Below are 12,686 nucleotides of genomic sequence, written 5' to 3'. Positions count from 1 at the left end.
CCAGGGGTGGGTTGACCACCCTTGGGATGGCTTGAGCCACCCCATCACTGCAAGGTGTTTTGTATCTCTTAGGGTGGCTCACAGCCTCCCCTCAGGAAACCCCAATGGGGTGGGTCGCGAACACCCCAAACCACCCCTGGTGGCTCTCTGCAGCTCACCCTCAGTGGAGGGGTGGCCTTCAACCACCCCTTAGGGAAAACAGGCTACAGGTGGTAACGCCAACCCCGCCATTAATTTCCAAATTTTTTTTTTTTTTTTTAAGATTAATTCTTTTAAAATTAAATTAATAAAAAATTAATATTTTAATAAAATAAAATGGAGAGTTTTGAGTGGACTAACGGCAGTTAACAAAAATTGACGGTATGGAGTTTTTAGTAATTTTGAGTTACCTAGAGACTAAATTTTCAAAAAAAAAATACCTAAAATTTTTTTAATAAAAGCGCGTTGACCTAAGAATTTTTTATATGATTTGCCAAAAAAAAAAAAATTAAGCAATAGATGATTGAATGGGCGAAATAGAGAGGAATGATTTACTAGTTATTATTTTATTATATCTTACGTACGGTTTATAGGATACCAAATGATTTCTAATGATGTGATAAAATAATCGCCATGATGTTGCAATTAACTAGTAGTGGAGAGTGCGATATATGAGTAAACTACTAATCTATTATGCCAGTTTGTAAAATAAAATTTTAAAATTATTTTTTGTTTTGTTTTTTTTTTCTCAAAAAAAAAAAATAGAAATTCAACATTTTTATTTTCCACGCACAGGGCTTTTTACAAAATCGATTTATATTTATTAAAAATGGGATTATATGAGATGTGTGACATGACGAATACTACGTGAGATGCGGGAGTCGTTGATAATGTTATAGAAAGTCTTAGAGCCTATTTGAGATTGTATTTGATAAATAAAATTTTTAAGTTAAAAAGTGTTTTTGGACAAAAGCTTTAAAATAAAACTTTTGTCAAAAGTACAAATTTTAAGCTTTTTGGACACTTAAAAGCGCTTTTAATTATTTTTACCAAACAAGTTTTTTTTCTCAAACAGACTTTTTGATTGTTAAAAGCACTTTTAAGCCCCTCAGACACAATCTCAAACAGACTTTTAGTCAGACTACATTAAAGAGTTGGTAACTCTTTGTTTGGTCCCAGCTGGTTTAAAACTTGGCTCTGGCTAGTCCGGTTTGGATAAACATCCAGCCACTAGCAAAAATAAATGGATCCTAATTAATGTTAATTTGTGTATTAATATCCTATTTCTCAAAACCCATAGCTTCGACCTCTGCATGACGACCCTCTTGGTAATTGCTCTTCTCCTTGCTGATCGCCTTTCTTACCTAGCCGAAACTGAAACTGCTGCGAATTGAATACGACTTTGACAGCTAACAACATGTTAAATTACTATTTATTTTAAAAATTTAAGACATGCAAACCAGTATGTTTTTTCTCACTAGCGCATGTTTACCAACCTTGGCATTTACATGTGGAACACGGTTCATGTATTGGAGCCGGTTTAAGCAGCTGGTGAGAACAACCATGAATGACTTAGCATGTACAATTGACTCGTTTATTACTTAGACAATAGGTCGAAATTGAAAACCTAGGAATTAAATTGAAATTGAAAGAAAATTTAAGGACAAAATATAATTTTTTACTAAAAATTTTTAAGAGGATTTTTTTGTATTTTGGAAAAAGTGTGATAGCGTGACATAAAAGTGAAATAAATTTTAAATTTTTTGTAAATGAAAAAATTTGTTTGTTAATGTTTTGATTTTTCAATTCAGAAGGAAATAATTTATTTTATTTTTTATTTTTAAATGTTTGGTTAGCTGTGTATAGAATGCCCATCAAATTTGGTTAGTTAATTAGTACTCTACAGCAAAAATATTTTCTGAAAAATCTGCTCAGATGTTGACCGAACTAACCAATTTGAACGTTCTTACATATTACGTTTTCCTTACGGCGAAGACAAAATATGCTGACTTTCTTGTGAATCATCCCTTGACGTAAGAGTAGAGGTATTATTTATGAGATCGAGCAATCATCTTATTCAATGCCCCTCAACCCCAAAAATAAACGGCATTAAAAGCCATAGCTGAAAGGCCAGAAGCAAGAGGTTAATGGTGATGATAACAATGGGCTCGCCTGGCTTCAACCTCTGCTTGTCGACCCTTTTTGTTCTCCCCTTACTGATCGCCTTCCTTAGCCAGACCAGAACTGAGGCTGCTGCAACTTACCTCTTCCACGATTGCCCAAACGCAACCACTTTCACCACCAACAGCACTTATGAAAACAACAGCAAGCACCTCCTCGCTTCCCTCTCCTCCAACGCCACCCGAGCCACGGGATTTTACAACACCACCGCCTCAACGCCCAACTCCGTCGAGACGGTCTACGGCCTCTTCCTCTGCCGCGGAGACATCTCCGCTGCCGACTGCCGAGACTGCGTTTCCGGCGCAACTGAAGACGTGGTCGAACGCTGCCCCAAGGCAAAAGACGCCGTGGCTTGGTACGAATACTGCATGTTACGCTACGCAAAGCAGTATTTCTTCTCCAGCATGGTCACCGACCCGGGCATTTACATGTGGAACACGGTTAATGTGTCGGAGCCGAGCCGGTTTGACCAGCTGGTGAGGACAACGATGAACGACTTGGCAAGCGGGATTTCCAACGTTGGGGCCGGAGCCAAGAAGTTTGGCACGAAAGAAGCCAACTTCACAGCGTTGCAAACTCTGTACACCCTTGCCCAGTGCACGCTGGACATCTCGCGCTCCGATTGCAATAGCTGTCTCCAGAGAGCGATAGCGAGTCTGCCGGGTTGTTGTGGGGGAAAGCAAGGAGGCAGAATTCTGTTTCCTAGTTGTAACGTTAGGTTTGAAGTTTACCCGTTTTACCAGTCACTAAACACATCGGCGCCAACGCCTTCTACTCCGGCACTTGTTCCTCCACCCCCGGGATCGGTAACAGCACCCAAAGGTAAAGTTTTTTCCTTCTCTTTTCTTTTCTCTTTTTTTTTTTTAAAGGATATATTTGGAGTTGAAAATCAACATAGACGATCGAATACTGGTCTGAGCTCTTAGGAGCATACATGAGTATTGAGTAGCATATATTTTCGATCTCTTGTTTTTTTTGGTGTTTTACTGTTTTCTCTCCTTATTTTTCTTAAGTTTAGTGCCTTTTTTCCGGTTTTGTATTCAAAAGATTTTTGCTGCTGAAAGTATGACTGCTCTTTAATTGATCTTAATTATTGATACTGTTAAACCCTTTTCTCTGAGATATTGTAGCGGTATGTGTGGAAAAAAATATATATTTAGTATAAAAAGGTGACCTGAAATTTTTTATTTAAATAATAATAAAAAATATAATATAAAAAATAAAAAAAGTGAGAATATTTTAATGTTGACTTTTTATTCAAAAAAAAAAAAATGAAATTAATAGTATTAAGGGGAAAAAAAAAAACGCGGTTTCAGAAACTGTGCATTATGTGTTTGTCTGTGTTTTCGGATAAGGGTGAAAAGGAGGAATTGGGGCCGGGGGAATTATATATCACTTTGTACGAGCCATTCGCATTTCAGAAGATTGGAAAAATTAGGTAACACTCACTCATGCAGGATGTGAAAGTCACGACAAATTAAGTAAGTTAATTATTGAAAGTGGGTCAGCTTATGAGTCAAATATAAACAGAACATCAATCCACTAATTAGCCATCACAAGCACCAGATCAATTATTTTCTTGTCTGCATCGAAGAAGTTACCTACGAAAACGGGAAAAAAGATGAGGTGATCATTAGCTTGATTTCATGATTTCAGCCATTTAAATTTAATGAAGTTCTTTGTATCAAGCCAAACTTCTAAGATAGTATGTGATGCTACCAATTTATATATATATATATATATATATATATATGTTGCTTACTTTTAGTTTCTACTTTAGAATATTAGTTATTGTTTTGCCACCCTTGATAGTTAATTTAAGCAAGTAATGTTAAGTACCATCTTTTTATCCTTCTAAAATTCTCTTAAAGCTGATGTGGCTTTCAAAATTACTATTGAATCAAAATTCAAGTATGATTCATCTAAAATTTAGTGGTGATTTTAAAGTTTCTTTGGATTGGATTAAGAAGTATAAAAAGTACTTTTAATACTTTAAAAGTTGTGTTAAACAAAAAGTTCGTATGTTTGATAAAAAAATATTCAAAACGCACTTTCAAAAAAAGTTTAAAATTGAAGATTTTTTCTAAAAAATTCTTTTTTACTTTAAATGCTTTACTTTTCAACACAATCCTAAACATGCTCTTAATTAAGATAATCTACTGCATGTCATATTTAATTAGAAGCACTTCTACTTATAAATCATCTTGCATTCTAGCTTATCAACGCAAGTAAAAATTGTTGATGCAGGAAAAGATACAATCTCAGTGTTGACAATTGTTGCCATTGTCGGTCCGATTTCTGTCTCGATTGTGCTGTTTGTTATCGGCTACTGCTTTGTAATTAATAGGAGAGCAAGAAAAAAGTACAATGCTATACAGCAAGAGAATGGTAAACAATACATAATTTTGATTTTGTGCATTAATCTCATATTTCCTGATGTTTAACTTGTTATTACTTACATTTACCGTTTTGTGGTGTAGCTGCGCATGCAAATGATGATATTTCAACTGTAGAGTCCTTGCAATTTGATCTTGCTACAATTGAAATTTCCACCAACAAGTTTTCAGATGATAATAAGCTTGGTGAAGGCGGATTCGGCGTCGTTTACAAGGTACAAGATTCCTTTTCCTTGTTTGTTTACTTTTGTAAAGTTTCTAATAATTTAAGTTCACAAAAATTTAGTGCATCAAAATCTGACATTTCTGAAGCATTTGATGTTTGGATTATATGAACCGTAAATGGCAAATTGTTCTAATGACTAGTTAAAGTACATATTCAGGGTACTTTAACTAGTCAAGAAATTTTTTCAATTCGACCAATGTTATCCTAAAATTCTCATATTGCCCCTAATTTTTTTTTTTTTTTTTTTTTATTAAAAAAAAAAAAAAAAATTGCAAGTTTTGAGGGGGTGCATTGCAAAAATTGAAACATTGGAGGTCGAATTGAAAATCGCCCCAAACTTTGGGGTGATAAAGTGTAATTTTCCCTTGTAATTAATTGAAGTTTACTTCCAATGTTTTACTTATAATCTCACATATATTCAGGGTAGGCTTTCAAACGGACAAGAAATCGCTGTGAAGAGATTATCAAGGAACTCTGGACAAGGGGATGTGGAATTTAAGAATGAGGTCCTACTAGTGGCCAAGCTCCAACACCGAAATTTAGTTAGGCTTCTTGGATTCTGCTTGGAAGGAAATGAAAGACTTCTTATCTATGAGTTTGTGCCTAAAATAAGCCTTGATTACTATATATTTGGTACCACTCAATTTCTACTCATACATTGTGATTGAAATACTTTCACTTAGGTACCAAAAATGAGCAAATTTTAAATATTTGACTAAAAAATATGACTTGATCAATATGCAGATCCCATGAAGGGTGCAGACTTAGATTGGGGAAGGCGGTATAAAATTATAGGTGGCATTGCTCGAGGGCTTTTATACCTTCATGAAGATTCCCGACTTCGGATTATTCATCGTGACCTCAAAACTGGCAACATTCTATTAGATGCAAATATGAATCCTAAAATTTCAGATTTTGGCATGGCAAGATTATTCGTATTAGATCAAACTGAAGGCAGTACAAATAGAATTGTGGGAACCTAGTAAGTATCAAAACAAGTTAGAGATAATGTCTACAACTATGCATGCCTGTATAATTGATATAAATAGGTCATTTGCATTGGATTAACATGCCAAGATAGCCATAGAAAAGATTGAAATTAAATGGTTTTAACATAATCATTAACAACTATGTTACCATGCATTCAAACTGAAGCAAAGTTTATTGATATTGATATGCAGCGGATATATGGCTCCAGAATATGCAATGTTTGGACAATTCTCGACAAAATCAGATGTCTTCAGTTTTGGTATCCTAATTCTGGAGATTATAAGTGGTCAGAAAATTACTAATTTTCGTGATGTAGAGAATATGGAATACCTTCTTAGCTATGTATGTATATCAATTAGTACAACATTCCTGACTTTTTATTAAAAAAGAAGTTGAAAATTAATATACAGCACTTTTGTTTAACATGGATGTGACGCATTGATATATTTATGTAGGCATGGAGAAATTGGAGGGAAGGGACAACTTCGAATCTCATAGATCCCACACTAATGAAGAGTGGTCCAATAACTGAAATGATGAGATGTATTCACATTGGTTTGCTATGCGTTCAACAAAATGTAGCTGACAGACCAGAAATGACTTCAATTGTTCTCATGCTTAATAGCGATTCTGTGGCTCTCCCTGTACCTACACAACCTGCAAGCTTTATGCAGAGCAATGTTCAGTCGGCCACATCACTGCAAGTATTGGACATCAATTGCGGAGGAATTACTAATTGTGAAGTTTCAATCAGTGAGTTATATCCTAGGTAGTGTTTTGTGGAAGGGGGGCTATAATACCCATGTTTGTATGTAAATTTCACTTCCCATGAACATCTGATGCCCCAAGATCAACTACCTTAATCTAACTCCTCATTGGCAATGTTTCTACCGAATTATTAGTTTGGTTGGTTGACACCTCATTGACCTCAAGTTGAAAGTATCTTTAGGACAACCCCTCAACCGATCGACTGAAAGTCCTAAGTGAACCAATTATAGGCGGCCAAAAACCCTCAGAGGCTTGGGTTTTGTTCTGGGAATTGTAGTCTAGATATAATGCATGATTTCTGATATATATTGTCACGGAATATGACCTGTACGTGTTTATTAGAGCAAGAATAAGTTTCTAACTATTTCCGTCCTCCTATAATCATGCAAATTACAAGACACATCATAAACTCCCATTATACTTTTCATTAATTTTAGGCTGTCTGCATTCTTTTTCATATGATGTTGGGTTTTGTATGAAAATGACTTTTTTTTTTTTGTTTTTATAGGTTCTTTTTAGGCCTAAATGCTAAGGACAATTTGAATAGTACTAGAGCTCCTCATCATCTTTGCTCAAGCTCACTTAACCGAATGAACTTTATCATCAGGTTTCCTTTATGTATGCTGCATACATACGGAATTGGTTGGTTAATTACTGGAAATATGATCAACATTTCTCCTTTTTGAGATGGTTTGTCACGTTCCAAATCCCAAAGGCATGATAACTGTCACTACAATAATTCGAAAATTGAAACAATACAATCAGAAGAACTAAAAATTCATCAACACAATTCCAATGTCGATGTAAATTGGTATCCAAATACCATCAAAAACCAAACTTAAGAAGTAAATAACAAGAACTTCATCAAATGAAAGACCACAATAACAATTTCAACTAATAGTAAAAGAGAAATGATGGGCTTACAAAAAGTTCTAAAAAAAAAAAAAAGCTTCTACAAAATGATGTGGCACAACATTAGTACAGGAGTTTCTCTAAAAAAAAATAATAATTAAAAAAAAATTGAGTTAATGAAAGCTTGAAAATTTCCCTTAAAAAAAAATGTACAGGAATTTTACCTTGGAGGACTGAGAAAAAAAAAAATCTAAAAGCATTCCCAGCAGCTTTCCTATAACTCATTTCATTTCCTTCCCTATTACATATAGGGAAAGTGTATAATAATAATAATAATCATAATAATAATAGTAATAATAATACAAAAAATCACTTAGGTCGGTTCTCTAAACATTGGAAATGCTACCGTTCTAATAAATGTGTAGGAAACTAAAAGAGCTTATCATCTCTTTGTTATTTATTGGAGATTGCGTTAAAATTTTGTAAAAATGTTGAGGGTAAGTAGGAACTTATATTTTGTAAAAAATCAATATTTAATTGATATATAAAAAAGATAATGGAATGTATTTGGATATGGAACAAAAAATAGTTTTATTTCCTAATTTTTCTTTTTTTCTTTTTTTTTTAAAAAAAAGGAAAATAGCTGGAAATGCTCTAATTAATATAATATAAATACTAAATTGGATATATATATATATATATATAAGTTTCATAGATTTAATGATGAATTTGTTATCTCAACATTTCTCATAGTAGTGTGCTTAATAGTTAATTTCATCGAAGCTGAATACTTCCACGTCCAAATTGACCAAGCGGTTTCACATTCTTTGCCTCTTTGGTTAATGCTCGAGTCTCTTGAGATAAAAGGAAAGGTTGATTGAGAGAGAAGTGATAAACAAAAACCCACGAAACCAAAAGGTTGCTTCCTGGCGGTCCACGCGCATTGAATTTTCCATGTAAACGTGAAGATTTTTTCTTGTAACGTGTGGACCGAATCGCCCCATTCCAAAAAACTCATCTTCATTTCCTTCTTAAAGTCAAAAACACATTTTGATTTTTTAAATTTTAAAAATTGAAGAGGATTTGATTTTGAACCCTTAAGATACAATGGACGGTCAAGCAAAGAATTCTAGAAAATTCTGATCCATCAATTGCCTTGTAACTAATTACAAGGCTTCAATTGCTAGGTTATCACCGTTATCGATGACTACATGGTCTTCAGTCAGCATCACAAAAGAAAAGTGGTAAATGAAAGTCTCTCTCGCTTTGACTAAAGTGTCACTCCTTTATTAAAGTATCCGAGTCATAATTAAACCACGATAAGATTTTGAGTAACATCTGCATTCATTCCGAAAAGTATAATTGGTCCAAACCTTGGCTTCAGGTCCTTGTTTCTCGGTTTGCATTTTTTCTTTAATCGGTGTCGCTTTGATTTATTTAGGAAACACTAGGAACATGCACTCTGTAATTAATTATCTTCCTTATCCATAAAGAATATCTTAAAAAAATAGAAAAGTCACATGCAACAGTTGTGCTCAATATTTAGGGGATCAAAAGAGTTTTCTTATACATTATTTTAATATAAACATTTATCTTTTATTTTTTACTTTTTTGAATTTCATTGAAAATTATGTTAGGATTTTGTAAAAAATATGAGGGTCAGTATAAAACTTGTATTTTGTAAAGAAATAATATTTTGATGATATAGGAAAATGTAAGAAAAGCTATTGTGAAGTGTATTTAAATAGAGAAGCAAAAAGTAATTTATTGCTTAAATTTAGGAAAAATTAAATGAAAACTGTTGCTAGTACTCTTACTTTTAAGGAAGTATACTTTAGTGAATTTTTTAGGACTTTCTCTTACATTTAGAAAATAGAATGAGATTCAAGAAAACTGCTGCTATGTTCTTAAAAATCACCTGCAACAAATTTCCTTAGTCTCGGTTAAACTAGGGAACATATTTCGTGAATCTATGATAACACTTTTGCTTTCCTTAATATTATTTTAATATAAAAAGGTTTTATTTTTCCTCTTTTTTTTTTTCTCTAGCATTTATTTGATATAATTTTAAAGGATTTTCTCTTTTCTCTCTCTTTTCCCTAACATTTATTGAAAGAATAATTAAATTGTACGAGGAAATGATAAAGAAAGTTATCGTGGAGATTCCATCGGCCCCACCTTGACGACCATAAGAAGGGCACCCTGGTTGACATCTGCATGACCGAATCGAACAACTGATTTGAGTTAAAAAAAAAAAAAAAAAAACACTATTTTGACTAGTAAATTTGTTGAGGATAGTGTAAAGAGTAATGCTACAAGAAATTCTTATGTCCCTTTAAAAATGACGTGGTTCTTAAAATTGCTATTGAGCTTATGATTGATTATTATTGAATTTTGATTAAATGTAATTTTAAAAACCATCTTATTTTTAGAGGAACACAAAAAAAACTTTTAGAATTACCCAAAATACTAGAATGAAACTTCAAAGCTTTCAAGGCCAGGGCAAGGCAAGAGTATAAAATATTTGAATTTTTACTGTTTCCGTGACTCGATTGCTATAGATGGGTATTTACTCTAGAGCAACCTTTTTCTAGAGTATATTACGATATTTAATTTTATATAATGGAATTTGATTTTAGCATTAATTGTAATTGAATCAAATCAGATTTAAATATATTTAAATTTCATTTAATCTGTCATGTCTTTTTGTATTCTCTCCACCTTCTTATAATTTTTTTTTTTTTTTTTTTTTAAGGGAAAATCATTCAAATCTCATTAATTGATGAAGGATCGCGAGCATAAAGCTCTTACATCACATAGCAAACGCTCTTCAAAAATTATAGCCGAAGCTACAAGATTACAAGTCTTAGATACATATATAACAATCTGATATTCAAGACTTATCTATGACATCAATATCCGCTACCCATGACTAATCTTCAGTTGTAACAACAGATTTGTTCAAGACAGATTAAACTTAATGCATAGGTAGCTCATATTGCTTGGCCCTGGAAGTAGAAAACCCAATGCCGAAACTCATCTTCGTTAACCCAAAAGCCAAGAAACTGTTCATATCCACAACCCAAGGGTCTGGACAATTCTTATTCAAACAAGTTACAAAGAAACTGCAAAAAAAAACACAAAATCAGTAGACAGCAGCATATGTGGAGAGGAAGCAACGCGCGTAGGAGAGTGAAGTTTCCCCGTAAGCGCATGTAGGTCACGCACTGGTGCATGGTGGCAGTGTTGCGATGAAGAGGGCGGCGACAGGTGGTAGAGAGGCAGGAGAAGGCAGGGGTGAGGCGCGTCGTTGACTTGGCAAGCCCAAAAGGAATATATCTAGATTTGATTAGACCGGATCTAAAACTTCCAAGGTAACCATAACAATGGAAAATGTGACGACTGGATAAGGCGGAGAGTTGACAAGGTGGTGGCTAGTGGGTGGCGTGGTTGCTACTGAAACCGGTGATGGGACCAAAAACAGGAGACCAAAAAAAAAAAAACAAGTGCATAAAAGCAAAAGAAGAGGGGGTGGGGTGGGTGGAAGAAGCATGGAAAACCATCCATCCTCTCTAAAGGAACTCACCGTAGAGGAAAACTAGAGAGAGGTCAGAGGTTTTCTCTCAAGGCTCGGCGCAAATTAAACAAAAATTCCACCTTCTTTTAAATAATTTCCTTGTATTGTACATTCATCAATTGAATATGTCGTTCAAAAATATCACAATTACGGTAAATAAGGTAAAAACTAACACACACAAAATAACATCAAGATTTAAGTAGTTTCTTTAATGTCAGGTATGTCTAAAGCTGCTATCTCCAATAAAAACAAAAAAAAACAAAAACAAAAACAAAAAAACAAAAATCAACTCAAGCTTCTAGGAGTTTGAAGAGATGTTAAAATATATTATGAGATTTAAGCGGAATTATCCTTCCATCAATCATTTTTATGGGGTGTGTTAGATGGTGCAAAGTCGCAACCAGCTGAAACTTCGTCCTCACAAATTTTAATCTTGTTTGTAAGGTTGATGCATGATCAAAACAATGGCCTACTCTGGCTTGCTCTTCTTCTTTTCTGTCTTAGGCTCCATTTGTTTTGCTGTAAAATGATTTACGGAAAATGTTTTACGTATTTTCGGGTGTTTGGCGCGACATAAAATAATAGTCAACGGAAACTATTTTCCATTTGACCGAAAATTTTTCTTTAATTTTATGAAAACCATAAACTATTTTTCGACTTTGAGTATCTCATTTTGGAATCAATCGACCATGCTAAGACCCGCTCGAGACTTGCCTAGGACCCGCCCTGAACTTGACTGCGACCCGCCAAGGACCTGACCGGGACCCGCCCGAGACCTCATCGGGACCTAACCGGACTTGCCTGGGACCTGCCCAAGATCTTCCCAAGACCCACCCAGGACCCCACTGGGACCCGCTTGGGACTTGTCCGAGACTTGCCCAAGACTTGCCTAGGGCTTGCTTGGGACCTCGCCAGGACCTGACCGAGACCCGCCCGGGACCTGCCCGGGACTTGACTGGGACCCTGCCGAGACTTGACTAGGACCCACCCGAGACCCCGCCGAGACTTGACCGGGACCCACCGGGACTTGACCGTGACCCACCCGGGACTTCATCGAGACCTGACCAGGACCCACTTGGGACTTTATCGGGACTTGCCCTAAACCCCACCAGGACCTAACCGGAACTTGACCGGGACCCGCCCGGGACTTGATCGGGACCTCGCTGGGACCTAACGAAACCCACCCGAGACTTGATCGGGCCCCACCTAGGATCCCTCCTAGACCTTGCCTAGGATCCCGCCGGGACTTGATTGGGACCCGCCCAAGACCAGACTGGACCTGCCTGGGACCTGCATAGGACCTGCCTAGGACCCGCCCGAGGCCTGCCCAAGACCTGATCGGGACCCGCCCAAGACCTGATCGGGACCCGCCTAAGACTTGACAGGAACTCGCTCGGGACCTGTCCGGACCTGCTTGGAACCCATCGGGACTTGCCCAGGACTCGCCTAGGAGTTGACTGGGACCTGCCCGGGACCCTATCGAACCTGCATGGGACCTGTTTGGGACCCCGCCAAAACTTGCTCGGGACCAGCGGGGGACCTGCTCGGTCGAGTCCTAATCAGGTCCTGGTCAAGTCTTGGCGGGGTCCTGAGCTGGTCCGGGCGAGTCTCTGCAGGTCCAAGGAGGGTCCCAATCAATTCCTGGGCAAGTGCCGGTCAAGTCCGGGGCGGGTCCGGTCAGGTCTCGGCGGGGTCTTAGGAGAGTCCCGATCAAGTC

The 12,686-nt window shown here is 36.3% G+C and overlaps 1 protein-coding gene across 1 annotated transcript; it reads left to right on the top strand.

Annotated features, from left to right (window-relative positions):
- Window positions 1–2,082: 2,082 nt before the first annotated feature.
- Window positions 2,083–6,940, top strand: LOC132171151 (cysteine-rich receptor-like protein kinase 10). Its single transcript, XM_059582392.1, has 7 exons — window positions 2,083–2,982; window positions 4,408–4,548; window positions 4,641–4,771; window positions 5,205–5,415; window positions 5,527–5,764; window positions 5,964–6,114; window positions 6,228–6,940. Exons 1-7 carry the CDS (start codon window positions 2,127–2,129, stop codon window positions 6,543–6,545), a joined length of 2,046 nt encoding a protein of 681 aa, XP_059438375.1. The 5' UTR covers window positions 2,083–2,126; the 3' UTR covers window positions 6,546–6,940.
- The last annotated feature ends 5,746 nt before the right edge of the window (window positions 6,941–12,686 follow it).

The sequence above is a fragment of the Corylus avellana genome, chromosome ca2 (assembly GCF_901000735.1).
Source record: "Corylus avellana chromosome ca2, CavTom2PMs-1.0".
NCBI lineage: Eukaryota > Viridiplantae > Streptophyta > Magnoliopsida > Fagales > Betulaceae > Corylus > Corylus avellana.
This window is presented reverse-complemented; position numbering and strand designations above follow the sequence as displayed.